Here is a 20,739-nt window from a genome sequence, read left to right on the forward strand (position 1 = left end):
ACACAGAGACACACAGACACACACAGGCACAGAGACACACACACACAGACACAGAGACATACAGACACAGACACACACACACAGACATACACACAAAGAGACCCACACATAGACACACACACACAGAGACACACAGACACACACACACAGACACAGACGCGCATACAGAGACACACAGATACACACACAGGCACACACACAGGGACAGATGCACATGCATAGAGACACATAGACACACATACACAGACACACACATACACAGATGCACACACACAGACACACATAGACATACACAAAGATGTGCACACAGACACAGAGACACACACACAGAGACACAAGACACAGAGACACACACAGAGACAGATGTCACACACACACAGATACGAACACACAGTCACACACACATAGACAGTCCATTTATCAGAAGCAAAAGTCCAGAGTGGCAAAGAAAACCTCCGAATTCTAAAATGCAGGATACCCTAGAGGACAAGCCACCACCTGTGTGCCCAGGAGGGAGCAGCTGTGTTGTGGGAGGCAGGGGCTGGCGTTGGGGAAGGCCTGGAGAGGGCCAAGGCCACATGCGTCCCTCAGAAGGCGACCTGGACAATCAGAGCAGCAGGGTTTATGGGATAAGCGCCCTTACTGAGCAGGGGCTCAGCACAGGCCCAATGGGCAAGACCACAGAGACCCCCTGCTCCCCACTAAAAGCCCCTCCCTGGCTGCCAGTCTGAGCCTGACATTCTCCCGGACAGGAAAGGCCAGGTACACAGAAAGACCTTCCCTGGAGGACCTTTCTGCCCTGGGGTAAGAGAAAACTCAGGGGGCCAGGAAACATCTGAGCCACAAAGGGGCAGGACAGGCTGCCCTGAGGCAGAGGGGGAACCCAGAGAAGGCCAGAAGGAAGCGAGAGAGCCAGGGTTCTCACAAAGCCCTAAGGAAACCGGTATCACCCCATTTTGCAGATGAGGCTCAGTGTGGTAAATGACTAGCCCAAGGTCACAAGGCTAATTAGTGTCAGAGCTAGAACCTGTCAGGGTGTGAAGGGATCATACAGGTCATCGACTCAAGCTCCATCTGATGCAGGAACCCGTTTTGAGTGTCCCACCAAGTAGTCCTCCAGCCCATGCTTGGATTCTTTCACTAGCAGGAATTTATCACCTGGAGATGCCCCCATGGTGCCCTGGGCTCATTCCACTGCACTGGAGGAAGGCCCGGCTTCCATGGTCCTGTTGTCCACCAAGCCTCCCACCTGCCCGCCCTATGGGGCCACAGTACCTCCAGAAACTGGGCGCTGACTTTGAACTCAGGTCCAGCCATGCCCTGCTCCTGTGCCCGACGCTTGCGCTCAGCAATGCCCCCAAAGAGGTGTGCGATGGCCCTCGGGATGATGCCCTGCTCCTCCTCCGACGTTGCCATGTCAAAGCCAGTGCCCATGGTGTACGTCTTCCCGGCCCCTGTCTGCATTGGCAAAGATAGGAGGGTGTAACCCCGCACCCTTTGGGGACAACAGCAAGCCCTGTACCTGGGCCAAATCCCCTTAGCTCATCTACCTCTCAGCCTGGTTCCCCTGCTGCTTTCTTGGTCCTGAAGCCACATTCTGGGGAAATCACTGACTGACAGCCCTCCCTCTGCTAACCAGCAGAGCAGTGGCCTCCTTAGACAATAGACAAAACCCTGAGGCTGTGTCTCAGCTGCTCTGAAGGTGGAGCTTTCTCTCCACTGGATGCAGGGAGACCAAGGCTGAAGCGGCCATAGGTGGGCGTGAAGATGGCTTACCTGCCCATAGGCCAGCACCGTGGCATTATAGCCCTCGAAGCAGCCCTCGATGAGCTTGCTCACACAGGTGGAATAGATCTGTTCTTGCCAGGTGTCCAGGTCGAAGACAAAGTCATAGGTGAAGGCCTTGTCCTTCCCCAGCAGGACCTGGGGCTCTCCCGGGGTAACAGAGGTACAGATGTGACAGCCCTCAATCTTCTCCTTTGACAGCTGGGGCCGGATCCTGCCCAGGATGGAGAGAGCCCTGGGTCAGGCCCAGCCGGAAGGGGGCTGCCACAGGCCCCTCCCTCACACTGCCTGCCAAACTGCCACTTCCCCTATGAGCCAGAGGAAAAGGAAGGAAGCTTAGGTGCCCCCAGAGGAAATGGGCAACTTTTGTAATATGATAGTAATAACAATATCAACATCATCAAAACAGCAGTTGTTAACATTTATTGAGCATTCAGTATATATCAGATCTGTGTTCAAAGTGCTTTCCATAAATTAATTCATGCACTCTTCACTATAAACTTGTGAGGTACCTATTATTTGCCTAATTTTACAGATGAGAAAACTGAAGCTGAGAGAGTTTAAATGACCCTGCCCAAGGGTGTATAACGGAAAGTGATGGCGCCATGTCCAGGTCTGTGTGACATAAAAGCACATACTCCTGATTGGACCGGAAGCCCTAGAAATTAGCATCTCGTCAGGGGAGAGAAGGCGGCTTGTCCACTGCTGGGGAGGCAAAGCACAGGGCCAGGATGGGGAAGAGAAGGAACTGGATGCTCCCACAGCTCTGGGCCACATTCCCAGAGCCAGGACCTAAGTTCTAGAGGAGGCCAGAGCCTCTGCCAATGCCTATCGGGGCTGCAAGCAGGAGGCCAGGAGCTCCTCTCCCTGACGCCAGACCAGGAGCACCCTTCCCAGATGCCAGAGCCTGGTAGACATTCTCAGGCCTGAGCTCTGCTTCCTTTCCAGGAGTGGAGGGGCCAGACCTGCAGAGCTGGGGCTGACCAGGTCAAGTCCCAGGTTCCCTTGTGAAGGGCAGGGACCTCTAGAAAGGACACCAGGCTAGCCTGGGGTGCGCTCCCAACCCAGATTCTGGCAGGCTTCCCTGTAAAGAGGAAGAAAAGTGGCATCAGGACTGAGTGAAGAGGCAGCCATTGACACAACTGTCTCCATCCAGCCACCCCTTCCTCTCTCTCCCAAGCAGCCATCACCACGACAAGGTTCCCATGGCAACCAAGCAGGAATCAGCAAGCATGCGTGCACAGGGATTGGCAGAAAGCACCACCCCCACCCCAACTCCCTAAAGTAAAAGGGGCTGGGGGTTAGGCTCTCATGCCCATGGGCTCACACAAGCCAGTCCATCAGCAGGCACTCACAATGAGCTACTTGTCAGGCCTCCTCTCCCTAAGCCAACACTCACCAAGAGAAGAAACAATGCCAGGGGCCAAGCCAGCACCCATCCTGGGCCCAGAGGCGCCTAGCCACAGAGTCTAGGGCCTCCAAGTCGCCATCCTGTCTGTCCCCAGCTGCTCCAGCCCCCAAGGCCCACTCAGAGCTGTAGGCTGGGGAAAGTGCTCACCTGAGCCTGTTGCCTGCACTTCCACAGCAAGGGAGTTAAAGGGGACTGGGGAGGTGGGGAAAGCCCAGCAGGGAGGCACTGGGGTAAGCAACACCAGGCCCAGTTCCTACCCACAGATGGGAGTCTGGGCCTTCTCCAGAAGTGTTTCCAAGGTGTGAACAGGTCCTCATAGGTCAATGGCTCTCCTCTAAAAGGGACGGAAGCCCAAAGGAGGTCACCACATTTATCTAGCTGTCTCACCCAAATTGGAATGGGAGCTCAGCTTCTTTGTCTCCCAGCTGAATTGGCTTTTCTGCCTGGGAAGAGAATGGCTGATTCTTGCTCATCTGTCTGGACCTCCAGACCAGAAACTCCAGTCTCCAGTAAGAGCTCAGGGTCAGCAAGGCTCCCACCTCTACTTCTACCTCTACTGCTAATAATGGCAGCGGACATACACTGAGCACTCACTCTATGCCAGGCAGCATCTAAACACTGCCATAGATTAACTCTTGGTCCTCACAACACTGGGAGGTGAGGATTATGACCCTCATGTATGGATGAGGAAGCTGAGATGGCACACAGCCAGAGTCACAGGTCACAGACAGTCAGGAGGAGATCAAGGGCTTGAACCTATGCAGTCTGCATGCACTGCCCTTTCAATGGTCTTATGCTACACTGTCTCTAAGGACCAGGGTTCAGAGTGCCAGGGGGAAAGAACATCTCCTATGTGCAGGGAGAGAGAGCGGGAGCAACCTTAGAAGGAGGAGCATGGCATTGTACACAGGTACTAAACAGGAATCTAGCTCTCAGACCTGGCTCTGCCCCTGGGCTTGTGGGGCCCAAGATGAAGCACTTCCTCTCAGGGCATCCAGGTATTCCTAGGTAAACCAAGGGCCTGGCCTGGGCAGCCTCTGAGGACCCTCCAGCTCTCCTGGCTAGCACCAGCTCCTGAAGACAGCTTCCCTACCACGTGGCTGCCTGAAGTGGGATTTCTGGATTCAGTTCAAATACCATTTAATTACTGTAGGCAGATGGCAATGCTGGCGATTGGAGAAAATCGAATCATCATCCCCGGAGACAGTGGAGCAGGGGAGGGGGAGCAACAGCCCTGCTTGTCAGAGCCCTTCAATGAGAGGGGCAGCTTCTGCTTCAGCAATCAGCCCCCTGACCCCCTGGGGAGGCTGCCTGCCAGGATCAAGAGAGTGGGCAGAACAGTCTGGCGGGGAGGATATAGAGGAGGAGACCCAGGGTTTTAGGGTCCAGGAGTTGTGGGGTCAGTTGGGCATTCACTCTGGGACCCTTTTTTGACCCAACACATCCTGAGGTGAGGGTCTTTGTAGTCAGAGACATCCACCCAACGCTGGTCAACTCTTAGCACCAGACTACTTTGTCAGGGTGCAGGTGAGCATGCCTGAGCAGTGTCACCCAGAGAAACTGATACTGGCTGGGAGACAGGGGGCATGGACCCTGGTTGAGTCACCAATTCCCAAAGCAACTTACCTGGAAGAGGGAGAGAGTGTTGGACTGACTGAATGAATAAATGGAAATGGAAGCAAAGGAAAGCTAAGATATCAGGGATGCTCTCCATGTGCTAGCGCTGGGTCAGGCACCTCCACAGGTTACCTCGTTTAAGTGATGCTATGACCTGAGGATTTAAATCCCCATTCTCCAGCAAGGAAGGCTGAGATTTGAAGTGGTTAAGCCACACACACAGTAAATACAGCGAAGTTGGGCATCAACTCCTGATGTGGCTGACTGAATGCCCTTCCACTCCTCAAGCTGCTTTCTGTCAGAAAACTCTATGTATGTATGTATGTATGTATGCATGCATGTATGTATGTATGTATGGTTTTGAGACAGGGTCTCACTTGGTTGCTCCAGGGTGGAATCCAGTGGCGCAATCATGGTTCACTGCAGCCTCAGCCTCCTGGGCTCAGGTGGTCCTCCCACCTTAGCCTCCCAAGTAGCTGGGACTACAGGCATGCACCACCATGCCCATCTAATTTTTGTATTTTTTATAGAGATGTTTTGCCATGTTGCCCAGGTCTGCCTCAAACTCCTGAGCTCAAGAGATTCTCCCACCTCGGCCTCCCAAAGTGGGATTATAGGCGTGCGCTACCATGCCCAGCTGAAAACTCTTAATCCTAAAATCGCTAAATAAACTTCATCCCACACCACCTCCATCAGAGCCAGTGAGGCTCTCTAGAAGGAGTCCCGCATGTCTGCTCACATATGTGCAGGGCTGGGCATCAGGCTTGCCCTGCCTTTGAGTGCTCACAGTTTGGCGGTGGCAGACACTGTCTCAGTCATCCTGGGTTCACTCTTCACCACACCCTGCCTGGTGGCAAATTCAAAATGATGCCCCACAAATAGGAGACAAGAGGGCTGGGAAACAAGAGACCAGGGTCCTCGCCAAGCCTCTACCCTGACTCTCTTGTGGTTTATGAGCCACTGCTTCCTTCTAGGTTATCTAGAAGGTCTGTTCCCGCTTTCAACTTTCTAAGAACTCCATTGCCCATCCCTCCAGCAGCCTCTTCTCCCGGCCCCACCCTTGGTGAGGTCACTTCTGTGGGGTGCCCTCAAAGCGACAGTGGCCCACTTGGCCCCAGATAAGCAGAAGGAAGAAGCAGTGTGGCAAGGATGGGTACCACCTAACAGTCCTTTTCCTCCCTGGGGACATGGGAGGGGGGTCAAGGTTCCTTTTTAAAACGTTTTTGCAGAGACAGGATCTCACTATGTTGCCCTGACTTGTCTCAAACTCCTGCGTTTCAGTGATCCTCCTGCCTTGGCCTCACAAAGTGCTGGGATTACAGGCATGAGCCACTGCATGTGGTCTTTAGGGTCTTCCAACTAAAATACAGGCCCTAGAGGCTGTGGACCAGAGCCAGGACTAGGATGAGGCATTCACCCTCAGTACAAAATTTAAGGAGGCAAGGAAAAACCTCAGTAATCAAGATAAATTACAACTTAGTGCAGTATTTTAAAAATCAAATTAGCAAATTGTGGCCCACAGGCCAGCTGCCTGTTTCTGTTAGTAAAGGTTTGCTGCCCAAACATCTAGTGTCATTTCTGTCCAGGGTACCTGGAGGGCATCTCACCCCAGGCCCCACCCCTCCAATCTTCCATCCCTTCTCAAGGTTCTGCCAGGAGGGAGGGCCGGCTGGACAGCTCCACTAGGAAAGGCCCCCGGAATCTCCCAGAACAGAGCCGGGCCTATTTGCCACTTGGCAATCCAGAGGCTGAGCGGCGGGTAGAGCGGGCGCCAGAGCGAGGAGAAAGGGCCCGGAGCTTTTCAGAGGCAGGATCTGGCACAGGCAGCGAAGTTGCCGAGCTTCCTCTGTTCACAATTGAGCAGGAGCGGGTGTGATGTGGGAAGCCGTCCCCCACCCCGGGAGAAACGCGGAGGCCAGGGACGTGCGGGCGGCTGGAGAGTCCCCTCCTCCCAGGCTGACCCCCACCCCCTGCCCCTGACCCGCTGGGTGCCTGCAGTGGAAGCGTGACAAAGGCTGCGAGCCCGGAGCGCAGAGCTGCAGGAAGAGCTGAGCTCAGCGGATCCTCGGCTCTTAGAGGAGCCAGGAGGACGGGGCGGAAGGGGAGGACAGAGGAGACAGGGAGGAGGCAGCTCAGGGGTATGCTGAGAGACTGCCAAGGAGAGAAAACTGCAAAGGGTACCGACTGGGCACATCCGGGCACGTGCCAGGAGCCCCGCACAGTATCCCGCGGCTTAGGAGGGGGAGGATGGCGCTAGCTGGGCCTCATCCCCAACCTCCTCCTTAACGACATCACACAAAGCCCACCAATCAGCCCTCCCAGGAGCTCTGCCCAGTGACCTTGGGCTCCTAGGGGTTGGCTCAGCTTCTTAGGTGAAGTCAGTCCCACCCAATCAGCTGGCTAGGGTGCCTCCCTTGGCTCCTAACTAAGCTACCCCCAAATCTTTACACTGAGGTCCCCATTGGTGCAGTCCCAGGCTCTTTCCACTTGAAGGGTCTGTTTTCTCACTGATGAGAGGTCACAGGCTATGGTATTAAAACAGCTAACCAGAATCCAAGAATTTCTTACAACTATGGTGCATGATCTGTGATTCCTGATGCCTTTTCCTTGCTAGTAATGGTAACACCATCACACTTGGCTTACTAAACTTCCTCAATTAGTTACCACCAACACATTTATAGAGCCAAGACTGCCTCTCACAGACACTATCTAAGGTGCTTTGCACATGTTAGGTCATTACATTATATCATTTAGTTCTAAGGTGGGTATTTTTGCCCTTAATTTACAAATGAGGGCTCAGAGAAACTGATAACTCGGCTCAAGGTCACATAGCTAATATGTAAAAAGGTTTTCATCTTTATTAGCCATCAGCCCTGAAGATTCAATCCAGGGGAAATCTGGGGAGAACTGGCATGCTCGCAGCTGCCCACTTGTGTGTAATTTGCACTTCAGGGACTTTTAGGCTGGCAGACACCCTCTTCCCTACCTCAAAGGCTTTGAGAAGAACCAGAGAGCTGGACTAGAATCACCTTTTCAGATGGCCAAAATGTTAGTCCCTTCAGAAAAAACCCCAGGGGGCTAAAAGCATATCTGCTCTTTTCTCCTATAAGACCCCTGATGCCTTTCTGGAATCTTGAAAAGGAGCTCCTAGAAGCTGGTAAGACAGCCCAGGGAGGGACTGCAAAGTCAGCAAGCCTAAGGGGAAAAGCAATGTTTGCCCTGATTCCATGACCTCTGCTTGTGCCCAGCCTCCAACTGGCATGCCTGGCTCCAGCCTGGGCAGCGGGGCAGAGCAGAGCCAGGCCTCTGCATCCTCTGTGGCGGATGTGTGAGTGTATGGAGGGGACACAGAGAGAAGCCTGGTGATGGCTAGTCTGCCTGGCACACAGGGGTCACTTAGCTATGTGGTGACTTACCAGGCACCAGCTCTTCCTCGTCAGTGACAGGGAAAGATCAAAAGGGAACTCAGCAGTAGCAGGAGGGATTTAGATAAGCTAGCAAAGAGAACTTCCTCCTTGCAAAGATGATTAAGGCTGGGAGAGGAGAGGCTGGAGGGGTCTGTGATATCCCTCTTGCCTTGTTCTATGTGTTCTTCACCACCTAGGTCTTTTCTGATGAGGACACACACTACCTAATACTTTTTGAGAGCCTATGTGCCAAGCTCCTTTATGTACATGAACACATGTAATGTGTTAAGACAACCCTGTGAAGCCGGGGATATGTGCCCCATGTTACTAAGGCTCAGCAGGTGAAATTTAGCAAGCTCAAAGTCACACAATTTGTAATGGTGGAGACGAAATTCAAACCAAACCTGCCGGTGCCCAATCCTGAAGCATTCACCAAGCAGCTCTGCACCAGGGCAGGAAAGAGGTTGGCTTGGAGAAAAACGATCCCTTCAGAGAACCTCCCGGACTGATCCTACCGACAGCTGCCAGCAGTACCACAGGCTGTCTGCTGGGAAAGCGTTTTCCCTGTTTCATGTTAAGAAAGCTGAAGCCTGGAGCAGGGAGAAGTACGGAGTCAGGAACCCAGGAGGCTGCCTCCCTGTCAGAGGAAGGCGGTTTTCCTCTGTGGCAGAAAGAGGACGTCTATACCCCCACTTTAATGAGCCTCCTCTCCTCCTCCCCATGGCAGCCTGCCAGTTCTGGGGAAGGCGGCTGAAAGCAAAATCCCTGCTCTCAGGGGAGTCTGGCTCCCAGACACCCCGGGGGCTTTTAGCTGACTTAGCCCAGACAAAGCATCTTCCCATAGAGGCCAGTCTTCTATAAAACAGGGTGGCAAGATCCAATTTGGGGTGCTTGCCCTTTTAGCTGCAGGGGTAAGGTGTGGGGAGAGCCCAGCACTATTGGGGGCAGTGCCATCAGAGCTCTGCGACAGCCAGATGGTCTTGTTGCCCCCCCCTTTGTCCCTCTCCTGGCCTCTCAGACCCTTCCCCAGGTCAGCCCTCCTGAGACTGCCCTCAGGACTCTGAACCCCCAAACGAGAAGGCTTTGTATTATGGGGCCAAAGGGCATGGGTTTAGGAGGCCTTGGTCGGCATGGTGAAAGCAGTCTGTCAACCCTCTCTGGCTGATTTCTGCCCCCAATCACATTCCTGTCCTGGATGTGATACTCCAGGAAAACCTTGGGGTGTCAGCTTGGGATGCTTGGGGTTCAGGACTCTGACCCTACCCCCTCCTCTTGAGTGTCCTTGACCTTACTCTTTCAGTTCTTCCTAGGGTCTTGGCCACTGGCTTCTGAGTAATGCCAAGGGTCAGGCAGGCTAACAGGGGAGGAGGTGCCTGCCATGAGGCACCTTGAGAGTCCCGTTGTCTGTGGCCCTTCAGGGCATCAGGATCTCAGCTGTGCGGAGGAATCAGGCCAGCAAGGACACTGGGGTAAAATATCAGAAGCCAGGGAGCAGGGATACGCAGGAGGGGCTGAGAGAAGGGGCCAGACCCTGTCCTGAGTTGGATATATCCCCAGCCTGCCATTGGCCGCACAAGCCTGGCTGTGAGCAGGAGCCAGGAACTTCCTGGGCCAGGGTCAGACTCCTCCATCTCTGGGGCCTGGGAAGAGGGTGAGCCCAGCCCAGGGAAGTATTGCTCAGCTGTGCTACAGCGCCACTCTCCCTGTTCCACCCCCATCTCGGGGCATCTGGCAGGGGTTTCCCATGACCTCCCCAGAGACAGGAGATGCTGCAGAGTCAGGCTTCACCCAGAGCCCAGAGCTGTGACGGCATCGGCATCTGCATCTGGCGGGGGACGGCCAGTGGGGACTGGGCCCTGGGGATGCTTTCCTGCTGAGGAATGCAGAGCAACAGGAGGCTGGCTGTGGAGGGCAGCGAGCCTCTCCCCAGCACACTGGCCCAGGCCCCCTGCCCACACTGTATGCAGGAGAGCTCTCCTGGGTGCACCTTAAGCCAGTCTTAGGTGGGACCAGACCAGCCTTCATAAAGGACAGGGGGCTTCACCTCAGGAAGGCAGAGGGATAGACACTCGGGCATTTGGGGATGGGATGGCAGCATGATTGCCTTTCCATACCCCAGAGCAGCTGGAGGTAAGAGAAAGTCCTCCAGAAACAGAGCACTGCAGCCAACACTGCTGCCGCCTGCCCTGGAGCTTCACATAGGGATCAAGGGGTGGATCTCTGTGGCCAAGGAAGAGCCATTCCAATCCGGCTTCCCTCATGGCAGGGAAGCAACCTCTAACCCCCACCTAGCCCAGGGCCCTCTCAGTGCCCCTCCGGCTGTTCTAAGAGGGAGGGGCACAGAAGGCATTGCTTTCCTCCTCAATGTTCTCAATACTTTCTAGAGGGTAAAATGAAAGGCTAGGAGACCCAGCACACATTGGGTTCTGCCCTTTGGTGTGTGTGAGGTGGGGGGCCAGCAAAAGACTTGGCTGGCCCCAGAATATCCTTCTCGAGAGAGTGCCAAGGTGGCATTCAGGCAGGAAGACACATGCCAGGGATGGCTGCAGCGATCTAAGAAAGGGAGAGTGTGGTGGGAGAAGCTCCCCAAACACAAACGATGACAGCACGGATTTAGGAGCTAGGACCATGGCGGTGCCAGGCAGTCCCATGCTGCTAAGCAATCCCATACCGGAGAATCTGGACAGCCTCGGCCCTGCCACACATCTGCACAGCACCATGTGCCTTCCCATTCTCACTTTCCCACATTCATGTTTACGGCCAATGTGTGTAGTAAAGCATTTGAAGAAACTGAGGCATAGAGACTTCAAGAACACAGCTAATTACCACCTCAATTAGGAGGCAGCTTAAAGTTGCATGAAGAGCATGTGTTCACAACTGAGAATACCCTGGGTTTAAGTCCAGCCTCCTCCATGTACCACCTGTGTTTGCTCATCTATATGATGGGAATAACATCAGTCACCTGGCCAGTTGAATAGGATGCTGCAGGCACTGTAAGTGTTCAATACATTATAGTGCTTAGCTACCTCCTGGTTCATACTCCTCTCCATCACACCATGCATTCTGCTCTAAATTAATATATTAATCAAAGGATTGGGGGTGAATTCAATTTACTAAATAGTTCACTAAAGCTTAAACTACAGAGACATCTCTTAGGTACACTTACATTAGGGCCTATTTTATTTTATCTTTGAGATGGAATCTTACTTAGTCACCCAGGCTGGAGTGCAGTGGCGCAATCTCGGCTCACTGCAACCTCCGCCTCCCAGGTTCAAGTGATTCTCCTGTCTCAGCCTCCTGAGTAGCTGGGACTACAGGCGCACGACACTATGCCCGTCTAATTTTTGTATTTTTAGCAGAGACGGGGTTTCCCCATATTGGTCAGACTGGTCTTGAACTCCTGACCTTGTGATCCACCTGCCTTGGCATCCTAAAGTGCTGGAATTACAGTCATGAGCCACTGTGCCTGGCCTAGGGCCTATTTTTTAAAAAACATTTTATTTATATTCAATTCCTCAGGAATCTACTCTGCGTTTTATTCCCTCCAAAGATTTTATGCCTGTCTTTCTCCAAGCCACTGCTCTTCACAAATGAACAAACCAGAACACAGTGGCTGTTCCCATTTTCCAGTGGGTAAAACTGAGGCCCACAAAGACAAACAGGGAAGGCGCCCATGACGCAGCCAGTAGATGAACTGTATCAGCTCCTGCCCTGCCCTTTGCCCCCAGGGTTGCAAAAATAAGCATGCCAGGCACATATCACCTCTTGCACCTCCCTGGCCCCGGCCTGGGCCCCGCCCCACCTCCACTTGGAGGTTTTCAAAAGCTGAGATCCAATCAGGCAGTCAGGCTGGGTGGTGGAGGGGGAGGTTTCCGGGGCCTGTGGTTACTACACTCCACTTCCTTATGATGACATAAACCCTATTTCTGCAGCAGGAGGCCAGCACCAAGATTCTCAGGTCTCCACACAGCCCACATGAGGCCCCATATGGGCCCCAGTTTCCGAGAGCTGTAAACTGGACACAGGTGGCATTGATTGGCACTGACTGGCTTTGGGACTCAGAAGGCACTCCAAGTGCCCATTCCCCTACAGTTTCTTCTGTCTTCTTTAGTCTTTCTCTCCCAAGTCACCACTGCTCTTGGTTCAAAATTCAGACAGTCATTGACCAAGATTTCAGAGTAACCTAGAACTAGGGAAATAACTGCAGCTAGAGAACCCAAATGGGAGAGGGCAGGGGTACAATCTAACATTGTCCCTTGGGTCCCTTGGACCCCCCTTAAACCCCTCACTATCCCCTACTTAACCCTGTAGTCTCAACAGATGGATGCTGGGCCGGCCAAGCACTGCCAAGCAGACTAAAGGAAGGAAGCTTAGGGAAGCCAGGCAGAGATAAGAGGGGAGGGGGCTAGGCAACACCGAGGTCTCCCCTCATGGTGGGGGCTCAGAGCTGGGGACATGAAAGGGTCTTAAACAAACTTCCATGTGACTTGGCTTCCTTCCCCAATTTTAATTTTGCCAACTTGCGTTTCTTAACAGCTACCCCTTTCTCCCCACATTTGTCAGGCCTGTATCTCTGCAGCCTGGGGCAGGTCACAGCTCCACCCCAGCTCTCTCTAGCCTTGCTACACACCTCCTCCCCCAGGTAACCGCCAGTTCTAGTCCAGCCCAGGAAGCTGAGAATCTTTACAGTACAAGGGGATTAATGGATAAAGGGATCACAGGGCTGGCTGGAGAGGCCGGCCTGGGAATCCCTTGGTGCAAAGCCGACTAGCCTGGGTTCAGGGACAGATGGGCCAGATTCCATCTAGCTGGGGAGGCCACAAGGTAGGGCTTTTGGGGTCTGCTCACCCCTGGACTTTCTTCCCTTACCCCGAGACCCAGGTCCTGAAAGTTTCCTCCTCCGGCTCTCCAGGAGCCCAGGCCTTCACTGAAGCATTCCACAGCCAGCCAGCTTCGATCTCCTCATCCCAAACAGATTGCAAGGCCAAGAGTCTTGGGCCTGGCACTTCTCACCTCATCTAATAGACCTGGGGCCTCTCTCCTCTACACACACACACACACACACACACACACACACATCAGACCATGCCTGTCTCATTCCTGGTCTTCCTTGTCTGATGAGTTGGACTCCAGGCTCGCTACAAGTTATTCTTATGGAAATTCAGAAAGCACTTCAGTTGGATACAAGAAAGGACTTCCAAAAAGTCAGAAAGACAGCCGGACCTGGCAGGAGGTAGTGAGCCCTGGGGTTGGACTAGACCCTGGACAAGCCTTGCCCTTCCCATAAATGCTCTACTCTAGTGCAGCCCACCACCCAGTCTTTCAGGTGAGATAAGTGATTTCTGGGGGTGCTGCAGGGGAGGAGGGGTAGAAGAGGATCTAAAAACAAGGAGAACTCCCCCTACAGCCCGTCACTGGCACCATCTGTTCTCCTTCCCAGCCCAGCCCAGCCCCAACTCAGTCCTAAGCTCTCTGATTAGAAACTGGGTTCTGCCCAGACATCGTCTGCCTTCCACGGCCGGCTGCCCATTGAGGTCTGGCATGTGCCAGGGCTGGGCGCTCATGCTGGGGTGGGAGGGGAGGAGTGGGTGGGGCCCTCACCTTCCCAGAGACCCTGAAAGCCTGACTTCTGATGCTCAAATGCCCCACCCCCCATAGAGATCAGCAACTTTGCCCCCACATAGGGCAATCTGACTGGGAACCAGAGATGACACACATCGCTGTGAACTGGGTGCAGAGGGCAGACATGATCCCTTCTCTGCAGAAAGGGTCCCGGGAAGCTTCTAGAGGTGGCAGTGGGAAGAAAACATCAGCTTATCCTCACTGTGCCAATCCCATGAGGCTCCCCGGGTGGGAGACCCACATCTTTTCACCCCAGTCCAGCCTGGAGACACTGAACAGAGGTGGGGGCCTTTGTTTAGCTCTCTCCAGCAAGATGGAATCTAAAGGAAACCCCCCCGCCTGTGGAAAGGGCACCCCCAAGCCCCTTCCTTCCCAGTCCTCGTTCACAATGGGTGGGGGCCAGAGGGGCCAGAGCTTCATTTCCCTTTTATGGTGTTCTCGGACTCTCCCAATCTGCTGCAGATGCCATATTTACATTTCTCACTCCCACCCCCAGCCATGCAACCCTCCCTCGACCTCCACAAGATCCTGCTGCAATGTCAGCCCCAGCAGCAGCCTGGCCCCGCCCCACCCAGCCCACCAGGCACCTGCAGGGCTCCTCTTTGTCTCTCTGGCTGCTCAGGGCCAGGAAAGCTGTTCTCAAGTGATTCTTGAGTGCTGCCTAGGGTGCATGGGTGGGGGTGCCTCAATCTCCTTCCCTCCAGCTGAGCACTAATCAGTGTCAGCTCCTCTTTGGGCTGCAGAGGGCGGGCCAGGTGGCCGTGGCAAGGGGCATCTGCCCTGGGGCAGGAAGAGGAAAGCTTTTTCCTTGCCATCTGACTCTGTCTAGGAGCAACCTCCCCGGGTCCCTGGAATCTGGGTCACATATGACCCAAGGGATCTAGAGACCTGAGAGACCTACCCTAGACCTGGACAATCCCCTGCCCCCTTCATCATACAGGGCTCGGGCAGAGATAGACGTTCTTTCCACACCCCTACCTTGGTGAGCAGCCCCAGATTGGCACGCTGCTGCCAATACACCCCTTTCAAAGAGAAAAACCCAAAGCAAAAGCTGGGAGAGGTGGTGAGGTGTAAAGCGTCTCCACCCAGCACAAAGAACACAGATGGCTCAATTTCACAGCATTTCCTGCTCCTGCACCTTTGTGTACCCCTCCCAATAGAACCCACCCAGCCATGTCCTCTCCCTGTCTCATTTTTGCCGGCTCAAGTCCCAGAGCTGTTGAGAATGGAACCCCAGATAAGTCTAGGCAACCCTCCCCTGCTCAATTTTATCTGAGTGTCTGAGGATGGGGCATCCACATCACACCCTCCTGCCCTCTCAGAGGGAAGCACCTCAGATACACCTCTTCCTCCCTTCCTAGCCCCATCTCCTCTTGGGACAGGAGTGGCAGGATTCTCCCCGAAGGCCATTGACTTCCCATAGAAGGCCAAGGCATCATCCCAGGTTTTCCGTTGGTCCCCGCACCCGATCTTTGTCTGCAGATCTGGCTCCCAGGGCGGGTGTGCTGCCTTTGCTAGCTGGACCAAGAGCACATAACTAGCTGACTCGCGTGGATAAGGGGGAAATTTCCCTCTGGTATCCCCGTATGAGACAGCAGCCTCGTGGGGAGGCGAAGAGGAAACACACAGACGCTCTGGCCTGGGCCAGGGCTGGGTGTGAAATACCGGATTTCCTTGTTTATTCGATTTTCTGATCATTAAGGGCTCCCAAGAGGGACCCAAAATTACCACCCAAACAAAGCCACCTTGCAGTAGTCCGCGGGGACGCTGCTCCCCGGCGGCAGCCTGGCCAGCGCGCAGCGCCCTCCATCCCGTCCCACGCCGGCCCCTCCCCCGGGAGTGCAGGCTCCAGCCCGAGCGGTGCCCGCGCCCCCCTCCCAAAGCCCACGCGAGACAAAGCCCGAGCCCTCTCCGCGAGCCCCCTTCCCTGCCCCGGGTCCCTACCTGACGGCCACCTTGACGCAGCAGTCCCCCTGGCCGGCCATGGCCCTCTGGCTCTAGGGTCTGGGCGTGGATCAGAGGCGGGGGTCTGGGGGCCAATGCCCGAGGCAGCGGCTGCGGCTGCGGGAGGCGGGGGCGGGGGCGGGGGCGCGGGCGCTGCTGGCGGAGGCTGAGGCGGCGGCGGCTGGAGGTGACATGCTCGCGGGCTGCAGGCCGAGGGGCTCACCCGCGGCCGGCCCCCCGGGGCTGGGCCCGCGCGCCTCCTTGCGCCATCGGGCGGCGGCGCGGAGCTAGCTGACAGCCGGCGGCGCGACCCGCCGCTCCCTACGGCGCGGCACACGCGCACACACCTCCCACCCGGCCGCCACCTCCCGCCGCAGCGCGAACAAAGGGGGCGGGGGCCGATCCGGCACCGAGCCCGCCCCTAGCCTGCCCAGAGCCCGCGCCGGACCCCGCCCAGCCCGGGAGCCGCCAATCGAAAGCCCTAATGAGCAGCGGGGGCGGGACTCGCGCCTTTAAAGGGACCTCTTGGCTCGCGGCCACGGGTGGCTGGGGGTAGGGGGCGGGATTGGAGGGTGGGGGTGGGAGTGAGGGTGGAGGCGCGGGACGGAGACCACGTTAGAACCTTGGCTCCTGGAGTAGCAGAACCTCAGCTTCAATGGGACCATCATTTCATAAATGAAGAAACTGAGATTTAAAGAGGGGAACTACCGAAGGTCACAGAGCGAGTTCGTGGGTAAGCATGGTAAGAACCCTGGTCTCCCGGGGATCCCACAGCGATTGACGGTTTATAGTTCACAAGAGCCAGATAAGCTTCCCTTCTGCATTTATTCCAGTAAATTCGCCAACCCTTCTTGAAGGGAGTTCTTGCTAGCCCCTAAATAAATTTCCCCCTACCTCCGCCCTGCAGCATTTTAAAGCTCGTGTTTTAGCTGATTCCTGGCCAGGCTCCTAGCCCAAGACTAGCCCCTCCCTACTGCTAGAGGACTGTCCCATTGACCTTTATGACCCACAGATGACCCCGCTGGGCCTGGCTCACACTCTCCTTGTTGTGGCAGTAGGGCCAGAGGGTCAGTGTGGGAGGCCTGAGCTGCCCTGGGGGAAAGGAAGGAACAAAGGGGGCCCTCAGTTCCGAGCACCTGGGTAGAGAGGCTGGGCGGTGAAGTGGGTGGGGAAGGGAAGAAGGAGGGCAGCTGCCTGCAGGAATGGATATAAAGGACAAGGAGGACCATGGAGACTTTAACACTGGGCCTGGATGGAGGAGGAGACCAAGGCTGCAAAGTCACAATTCCCTTCCCAGTCCACCTCCCTCCCTCTGAGCCCAGAGGCCTCTTCCCTGCCCCCTGCCTCCCAACATTGGGGCCATTCACAGGGCCCCTCACCAGCTGCCCTCACTTCACCCGGCTCCCTCCCCTGGAAAGGGCCCAAGAGGAGGACCCAGCTGCAGCTCCAGATGTGGATGGGGATCTCTGGGGGAGGGGAGCAAGGGTAGTCTGACTCCAGGCCTCTCACATCACCATCAGATGATGAAACCATGTCAGAGATTTTGGCAAGGGTGTGGACTGGGGTCTGAGCATGCATCTGTTGGGGCCATCTTCCTCCCCTGCCCCCCTCCACTCGCAACCCACCACCCCCTGCAATAACTGCTTCATGCAGTAGCTCAGATCCCTGTTTGGCTTGACCTATTAAGGTCAAATCAAAACCAAAGATAATTTGAAGAGCAAATTTCAAGGGCCAATCAACACATCCTTTTCATCCCCATGGCAAACAGGAAGAGCACTGCCAGCAGTGCCCCCAGGATGGAGGCTGGAGAGGAGGTCTTGGTGGGATCCTGGACCTTTTATTAACATTTGAATCTAGAGGAAGCTCTCCCTGGGACCAGGGGATCACCTCTCCTGGACCAGGAGGCTAGCAGAATGCTGCAGTCAGATCCTGCAACATTCCTCCCCATCTTCCAACCAAAATAAGACGTGGTGAGGAGACTAACACATATGGACCACCTACACAAGGTATTTTATGCACATATTCTCATTTTATCCCTGTAACCTTGTGAGATAGGCTTTTTTATTCTTTTTAAATTTTGCAGATGGGGAAACTGAGCCTCACATGTATGAATTCCAGCATATAAGCAACAGACTCCAGATTTGAACTTGTGTATCTTGTTCCAGACTTCCCAGATGACCACCAAGGCGGAAGCGATGGTGATGGCCAGGCAGAAGGGAGCTAGGCTGGCCCAGGCTTTTCCTGTAGGCATAGCGGGCTCCAGGTTCAGCCTTCCCGGACGGTAATGTTGCTTTCTGAAGAGCTACTTTCCCGCCAACTCATCTCTGGACTTCTCTGGGGCCCAACTCTGATTTCCTGCCTGCAGGAGGTCCCCTCTGACTTCCGACAGTAGATGACCCTTCTGACTCACAGTTCTACTGCTGGGAAATGCCTCCAGAGCTGCTGCCCACCCCCTCTGCATCCCTCCAGGTCACTGGGTGTCGAGTCAGGGGAAGCAGGGATGCACATGGGTGGGAAACTCAGGCTTCCTAAATGTCAGAGCCTCAGGACTTTGGCTACTCAGAAGTAGCTCCCTCCTGGGCCACTAGGAAGCAGCAGGGCAGCCAGCATCCAGATGTCACTCCTGGACTCTGCTGCTCAGAGGCTAGACGGAGAACCAAGGTGGGAAAGAGGCTTAAACCACAGCGTGGGGAGATTTAGGTTAGGTGGGTCAGAGGAAGTTTAGGACAAGACTTGTCCTTTTCGGTCTCTATCCAGCTTCAGCACAGCCACTGCTTCCTCTCTTTGGTTTTTCCCATCCCCCCCTTTCCCACCACCTCTATCCCCTTCCAGCTTTTCTCCTCTCCTTCCCTCCTTCCCAGACCCCAGAGTTTCTCAGGATTAGCTGCCTATGTGCATATCTCTCCCACCCCCAAATCTTTCCTCACTGTCTCACAGAAACAGGCAAACACATGCACATGCACACAACCATGAGTGGCCCTGAGAGTTCCCTAATTGGACTGAGGTTGGAGCCCCAGCTCTTGTCCTGAGCTGAGGCCCTTCCCCCAGGTATCTTGGGGCTTCTTCCATCATTTCTCTTGACAGGAGCTGTGGGCGTCTGGGCAGATGGGAACCTGGGGGAGGTGTGGGGAGCCCTCTCTGAGGCAGGAAGCTCCCACACTACTGTAGTTAAAATACGCCGGCAGCAACTTGGGGCAGCCATCTGGGATGCCCAGATCTCCCAGGACACTCAGCTCTCAACAACAACCCTATAGGAACAAATTAAAAAGCTAAGAGATAGTTATAGGCCCTGGAAATGTCTCCCAAAAGTGGCCTGAACTTGAGTTCTGTTTCCTTTTATCTTCTCCAGGGTTAGCACTCTGCGCATTGGCATTTACAAAAACTCTCTAAGCATTAAGCAAAAGTTATAGGAGTGGAAGATACAGCATTCTGGATCTCCAGTCCTAATACCCAGCCACACCCCAGCAGCTATGCATGGTTCCATGGGAGAACAGGCATAGCCCATCCTGCTGGCATATAGTCCAGCCACATCTTCCAATGCCCACCTGGAGACTGAGCCCAGTTCTGCCCAGCAACAGGAGTTCAGAGCTCTGGAGAGCCTCTTCTGGGGTGCAGACTCAGGAGATCTTAGCTCAGGAGCAGACTTAGCCTGACTTCCTCTTTTATAGGAGGAGACAGACTTAGTTAGAGAGGAAACCAGAGTTGTTATAAATAGCAAGGAAGGGAGAAAACTGCTATGGATTACAAACACACCATCAATCTTAAACTATTTTTAGTTTCAAATAATAATGAGAGTCTAATTAATGCTCTGTGTAACTTCAAATGTGGGATCTTTATCTACCTTTCTACTTTGTGATGCTTTCCAATACAGTATTAGGGCCAAAGGCAGGAAGAGATATGGGCAATTCTCAATGTTACCAAATCCTAGATATGGAAAGAACCTGAGAAATTTAGTCTAGCCCTTTCATTTTCAGTGAAGAAACTGACGCCCAGAGAGGTCAAAGGACTTGTCCAAAGTTGCACAGTAAGATAGGGACTGAGCAGTGACTAAAAGCCTAGTCCCTGTACTCCAGAAGCAGGGCAGTTTCCACAACAGCACAATAGAACCCAAAGGCTAAACATCTATGGTTGGGCTGTTGGTGAGTTTATAGCCTGGATAAAAGTTAGGTCTGGGCCAGGTGTGGAGGCTCACGCCTGTAATCCCAGCACTTTGGGAGGCTGAGACGGGTGGATCACTTGAGGCCAGGAGTTCGAGACCAACCTGGCCAACATGGCAAAACCTCACCTCTACTAAAAAATACAAAAACTAGCCAGATGTGATGGCACATGCCTGTAATCCCAACTACTCAGGAGGCTGAGGCACAAGAATCGGTTGAACCCAGGAGGTGGAGATTTCAGTGAGCTGAGATCGCACTGCTATACTTCAACCTGGGGAACAAAGCAAGACTCTGTCTCAAACAAACAAACAAACAAGTTCTAAATGAAATAGCAAAAGACAGCCCAGAAGCTGAAGTGTGGTATTCTGCGTCCCAGAGTTTTGGGTTCAAATCCCAGCTCTGCAACTGACTAGCTATGTAACCCTGGGCCGGTGTGTAACTACTCCAAGCATCAGCTCCCACATCTCAAAATGAGGATAATCACACTCACTTCATTACAGGACTATTATGAGGTTTAAATGAGGTAACGTGGGTCAAGCATCCAGCACAGTGCTCAGCAAAAACTGGATGTTAATTTCCTTCACATTTCTCTCGGATTCTCTATCCCTTCTTCAATGGACTCCTCTAACTGGACAGAAGGGCAGATTTGTCATAAAGCAGTCACGTGAGGGATAAGAAGTCTCACATGAGTGTGAATGAAGCTGGCGGTGGCGGGGGGCGGGGATAGTTTATGGCAATGAAGTTTGCCTGGCGCAAGTGGTCAGTGTCAGATCCAGAGGGTGGGAGAAGACAGATT

General features: G+C 54.2%; 1 protein-coding gene and 1 long non-coding RNA gene across 9 annotated transcripts in view; one reads left to right on the forward strand and one right to left on the reverse strand.

The window, feature by feature from the left end:
• Positions 1-16,169, reverse strand: part of KIF21B (kinesin family member 21B) — a 53,799-nt gene extending 37,630 nt beyond the window's left edge. For all 8 annotated transcript variants that reach the window (XM_023224757.1, XM_023224755.1, XM_023224758.1 and 5 more), the window contains exons 1-3: positions 15,787-16,169; positions 1,777-1,999; positions 1,276-1,458 (exon numbers count right to left, since the gene is read on the reverse strand). In XM_023224757.1, the coding sequence (XP_023080525.1) occupies positions 1,276-1,458; positions 1,777-1,999; positions 15,787-15,827 (447 nt within the window). In that variant the 5' untranslated portion in view covers positions 15,828-16,169. The remainder of the gene's footprint in view (positions 1-1,275; positions 1,459-1,776; positions 2,000-15,786) is intronic.
• A 224-nt stretch (positions 16,170-16,393) lies between these two features.
• Positions 16,394-20,244, forward strand: LOC111550976. The gene is made up of 2 exons (XR_002734219.1): positions 16,394-16,519; positions 17,870-20,244. It is a non-coding gene; the product is annotated as an uncharacterized LOC111550976 (long non-coding RNA).
• Positions 20,245-20,739: the final 495 nt, after the last annotated feature.

This window comes from Piliocolobus tephrosceles, chromosome 1 (assembly GCF_002776525.5).
Source record: "Piliocolobus tephrosceles isolate RC106 chromosome 1, ASM277652v3, whole genome shotgun sequence".
In the NCBI taxonomy this organism is placed as follows: Eukaryota; Metazoa; Chordata; class Mammalia; order Primates; family Cercopithecidae; genus Piliocolobus; species Piliocolobus tephrosceles.